The sequence below is a fragment of the Pteropus alecto genome, unplaced genomic scaffold (genome assembly GCF_000325575.1).
Source record: "Pteropus alecto unplaced genomic scaffold, ASM32557v1 scaffold20, whole genome shotgun sequence".
NCBI classification, from domain to species: domain Eukaryota; kingdom Metazoa; phylum Chordata; class Mammalia; order Chiroptera; family Pteropodidae; genus Pteropus; species Pteropus alecto.
The window spans coordinates 48,148,233-48,153,971 of record NW_006436298.1 but is presented as its reverse complement, the minus strand read 5'-3'; the positions used below and the strand labels follow the sequence as shown (position 1 = coordinate 48,153,971).

The following is a 5,739-nucleotide window of genomic DNA, read 5'->3' as shown; positions in this document are numbered from 1 at the left end:
AAATTAATAATTTTAAAATAGATTATGAACCCACATAAATTATAAATCTTTGAATTGAACACAGCAAAAAAATAAAAAAAGAAAAAAGAAAAATAAATGTTAATTCAGTAACTGTTAGGGAATTAGTGGGATGTTTAGAAATTCATCCCCCTTTGAAGGTGGTATTTTAGCTACACATTACAACAAAGTATTTCTAGATTTTATGCTTCTGGAACAGAGACTAAGTTTGTTCATTTCCTTTATCCTACAGCTCTGGACTTTATACTTCATAGGGGTCACAAAATATTTCATTGAAATTAGCATCTATAAGAGAGATGAAAGTGAGCTAGGTAGACATTTTTAATTCTTTTTTTCTTTGCTTGTTTATGGAATCTGGAAGAGAAAAAGAGGGGGTTATACTGACTTCTCTTCTCCTCCAACCACATTATTAAACATGGCATCTTTTGGAGTCACAATTACAGACACTTTAATATTAGTCCCTACCAAGGGCTTAAGAATAGAATTTTACCTTTATTTTCTAGCAGTATAATAGGTGATCAAGAATTAGGTAATATAGAGGCTACACTGAAGTAATTATTTCAGAACTGAAGTAAGATACACAAAGGCCCTTAAGAGCTTATGCTGTACTCTAAGAACTTAGAGACTTGGTTTAGAATATTAAAATTTCATGCTTTTTCATATATGCTTGTAGATATTAATTACATCTGAATATAAGCTATAAAACAATGATCATAACAATGACTGGCTTGTCATATTTAGTGCTATGTTTTTCATGGTTGTGCCTTTTCTTGCTGATTTTGCTGTTTAAAATGGCCCCCAAGTATAGTGCTTTATAAAGTGCTGTCTAGTGTTTCCAAGCACAGGAAGACTGTGATGCACTTTACAGAGAAAATGGGTATGTTAGATAAGCCTCATTTAGACATGAGTTACGGTACTGTCAGCCATGAGAGTTCAATGTTAATGAATCAATGTTAATGAATATATATATACATATATATTTATATATAGTATATATATGTATTTTATATATAGTATATATATATGTATATATATATCAAGGCGTATTTAAACAGAAGCAGATATAAAACAAAATTATGAATTGATCAGCTGGCAAAAATGCTGTGACTACAAGCTCATAGGAACCTAACCCTGAAGAAACAGAATTAAGTGTAAAGTATTATTAATAATGACAGTAATAAAAACTTATAGGACTCAAGGGTTATTATATCTTTAGTAATTGATTTGAACACTGGGTTAAGATCTCTTTTAGGACTACTTAACTTTTTGTGTTCTCTGCATGTTTCCTCCCCTCCCCCCAATAATCGTAACCAATCTTAGGTTTCTTTAAAACTCCCCTGTATCTTCATAACACTATAGAGCTGTCTAATTAAAAACCAAGCTTACCATTATTTCAGTATGTAAAAACCAATTAGCTCCATAGAAACCACAGAATTATCAGAATTATAAAAAAATTAACTGCCTGTTTCTATATCCTGAAAAAGGTGTTCTGTTACTCACTTTTAATCCAGCTGCATAGCCTACTGGTTGCGGGGCAATGTTGGACTGAACAGCTTCCCCTATAACCACGGCTAAGCCAAAGACCTCCTGGAAGGCATCCCGGATAGCAGCAACTTTTACTTCTTTATTTGAAGTCACTACAATATCCAGTTCACCTCCAGATTCTACAAAGACCAGAAGAAAAGTTTGATTCAAAAATAATGGAATTCTCATAATTCCCATCATGTTAACATTTAATTTGCAAAATTATCACTAACCTCACAGAATGATCCAAGATACAGGCATCTTATTCCAACAAACGCTTAGCCCTGAACGGTATACCAAATTTTCCATAGTTTTAAAAACGAGAATTTAAGCAGAAGATGGCGCATAACTTTTAATGGTTCTGAGTATCACATCTACCACAAATAGAGCATACTGTTCTGTAGTCTGTGAAATACTGTTCCAGAATTTATTAGTAGCTCCCCGTGAAAACAGTGTTCTGTGGTCAAATAAGCTTGGGAGATGATGCACGCCATATTTCTTTCTTGGAAATTTACAACGCACATTAACATAAAGATTCTGAGAAATCCAACAATTAAAAATCATGGCTTTAACCCAATACTTTTCATACTTAAATCTGTTTGTGGAATACTTTTTTAGCATATAATAACAACTCTAAAAAGTGTTCTACAGTATCAATTTGAGAAATAATGTTATAGCCACTATGAAAAGTTTATTTTTTACTATATTACTCTATTAATTTAGCCAAGTTTCATTTTCTGATTAGTTTAAACTCTGGACTGACACATTTACTGCATTTTTAAGATAGCAAATCAAAATGGTTTTTCTGTTAATAAAGACATCCATCTATTATACACTAAATTCTAATACCATATGGATGCCATAGTTGCCAGTCCTTCATCTATGGAGCAATTACAGAAACTAAATATCTGGCTTGTGAAGTGTAAGTTACACATTTGGGATGCTCTATAGAAAATGAAAATGACTATTACTGATATAATTTATCAGAGTTGCGCAGAAATTCTGCATTAAACAAGACTACCATAAAATATGTTTTATCTAGAAAATAGTTTAAAATATGAGTTAAACATTTTTATTTTATGTCCCCATCATTGAAAACAAAAAGCATATACCACAAATGGATATTTAGAAATTATACATCCATTACTGTCCTAACACAAATATGCAAGCAGAAATAAAAAGTAAAATACCAACTTTTATAAAACTTGAAATTGAAAAAGGCTAAGAGCAATATGAAATTAAAATATTTTAAAACATTTTTAATATTTCAATTATTTCAAAAACCTGAGTACTATTTAAAGTAATTTGATCAAATATGCCTAATCGTTTTTAAAATCTTGATCTAACATTTTGTGATATGCTAAATTCAAAGGCCTGGTCCTAAGCACAGTATATTTTGCTACTTGGCATTAGGCAATCACTGGTAAGAGATTTCTTGAGTTATAAAATATTTTTCCTCGGAAACGATGCTATGTTTCTCCCTAATATCTTGTAGAACAATTGAAAATATTTTCCAAATATTTGGGCTTTCTATTATGGATCCCTTTTTTCCTAATTGACATAATGTTCCACAGATCCTATCTTCACTGGAATTTCAGAAGATACTAAAACCTAAAAGCAATGGCTCACATAGGAGAGAAAAAAATACCCTTTTCATTTTTTTCTCATACATGTGGGACATATCTCTTGACCCTAGCTGAGTACTATCTCCATTAAGCTTCTGCTCAAAAGGTTTTTCAGACTTTTTGTTGATGACCAGTGCCACTTTTCATGATAACGAAGGGAGAATTAATTAAAATGTAGAAAGTTAAACTGTGTTAAAGTCCATATCTAATAGCTCTTGTGCTTTTTGATATATTTAATATTGTTAAATCAAGTGATTTCTAGAATATTTGTATAAAAATATTGTAAGTTTCACTTTGAGTTTTGTTAGATAAGAATGGTCTTGCTTTTGCTGCCTGTCAGGAAAGTGTTGGCTTTTTCACACTCACTATAACTTTTTAAAGCTAACTGATTAAGATTATATGTTACGATATTATCTAATATCCGTATCTAATAGCTAATAGCCGTCTCTTTATTAGATATTATCTAATAGCCTTGGGTTTGAGTCCTGACTTTATCATTACCCAGCTTCATTATCTTGCTGAAGTCAGAGTTTATTTCTTCAGAGAAAAATACCTATTACCTCACAGGGCTTGCTCTAAAAATAATTGCTTTCACTGTCTAACACAGAACCCATTAAAAGAGCAAGAGCTCCAAAAATACTAATTCCTTTCTTTCTCTCATTCAAAATAGAAGCTTGTGAAAAAAAGCATATGATACATTCATTATAGCAAACTTAATTATTAATATATAAAAATCAATATATATGGTAGGGTCCGATTTCTAAATCCTTTGGCAGTTATAAACATCAAGAATACAGTTGATTTAATTCTTGATTCAATTTTCTACTTCAAGGGAAGCAAAGTGACTAAATGTAAAAAAAAAATGAACATGGTTTCAATTTAGCTCCACCAAGCTATGTGACCTAAAATACCTTAAATCTCTCTGAACCTAGGTTCCTCATCTAAAACTTGAAGAAAATAATACCTACTTTGTAGAGCTCTTGTGAAGATTAGTGCTTGGCAGAGTAAGCATTTAATAAATGGTACTTATCATTATTATATCTGGTTCTCTGACACTTAATAGATACTAAACTACCAACACAGTCAAGACTCATGAAGGCTATTGACTTTTAACTGCCACTGAAAATCTCTATTCAGGTACCTGGTACACAGCTTTGGCTTTTAAGTTACCTTCAACAAAATCACTAATAACTGGTAAGTGATACTGCTAAGCAATTATGTTTTTTCACATAGTGGATATATACACTAAAAATTAAATGGAATACAGTATGTCTGGAAGATTTTTGTTAATGAGGATTTAAAAATGGTTAAAACAGCTTTCACAATAAACCTAGTAATCAGATATTATTTAATAGATCAACTTCCTCTAAAAATATTATTGAGTTAAGCATAAATACAAAATAGATATTGGATAAACATCAAAATCTAATATGAACAAAGCATCACTTTAAATATCAAGTGAATAAAGGAAAATTCATAAAAAGCAACACTAACCATATTTTTACTTAAAATCAGTAAGTATGTACACTATGAATTCATATCCTTATCACTCCTCCAAAGTTCATTCTGAATTTTCAAAATGTATTTAATGGTATTTAACTAAGAAAAAGAGGAATTAAAATAACAGAAACTAATACTTGACAATCAACTTAACACAAGAGGTGCTAACTTTGGCACCACATATGCTAAAGAATATCAGGGGATTTTCACTGATTACAAGACCTGTGGAATTACAATTAGTGGCTGACATTGGCACAACTTTTAAAAAATATGGCAGCTGCTGGTATATCTTAAGTACGTACTGATATATGGAGCCATGCCAGGGTCCAGCGTTGTAATCATGCTTTCTACTGAATGTTTTGTTTTATCAAGCACAGATTTCACCATGGGATTTCCGGCCACACCCTGCATAAAACAAATTAACATTTAAATATCCACTCTAAGCAAAGGAAACTATGATCACCTGATAATTAAAAAAAAACTTCTTTAGGTTTCCAATGCATCACAGACTCATACTTTTGTAAAGTATAAGAAAAATAAAGTTATGGCAATGTTAAATTGCTATTAAGTTTCAAAATGTTTACTCTCAATTTCTCTTTCTATCACAAACCAATAGCAGTCTACAGACCACATTTTGAATACTACTCGCCTGGGAAGTATGTATACTGCATACACATTTGTGTGTGTACATATTTATTTCATCTCTATGTATATGTATATATTATTTCATTTCTATTTATTTATTTAAAAGATTGGCAAAACTTGTCCATCAAGGTCCCAAATAAATATTATAATTAGATGTCTCCACAGACTCATACTTTGTTCTCTAATAAAAATAAAAATAGTAAAAACATCTCATCTTTATTCCTCTAAAGCTTCCTACTAATTTACTATACAATATTCTGCTATGTCCTACTAAGTTTTTTCTTTTTTTCCTAGTTCCCATTTCTTGCTTTGTTCATTCCCAACTTCTCCTTTTTAAGCCACCCCTATTCTTCTGGATTCTCTTTCCTCCAGTAACAACTGACATTCAATATTGTACTTTATCACATCGTATCGTATTGTACCATAC

At 31.1% G+C, this 5,739-nt stretch overlaps 1 protein-coding gene across 1 annotated transcript in view; it reads right to left on the bottom strand.

The window, feature by feature from the left end:
• PRRC1 (proline rich coiled-coil 1) overlaps positions 1-5,739 on the bottom strand; it is a 36,483-nt gene that overhangs the window by 20,778 nt on the left and 9,966 nt on the right. The window contains exons 5-6 of the mRNA XM_006913340.3: positions 4,970-5,072; positions 1,519-1,682 (exon numbers count right to left, since the gene is read on the bottom strand). Coding sequence (XP_006913402.1) covers positions 1,519-1,682; positions 4,970-5,072 — 267 coding nt within the window. The remainder of the gene's footprint in view (positions 1-1,518; positions 1,683-4,969; positions 5,073-5,739) is intronic.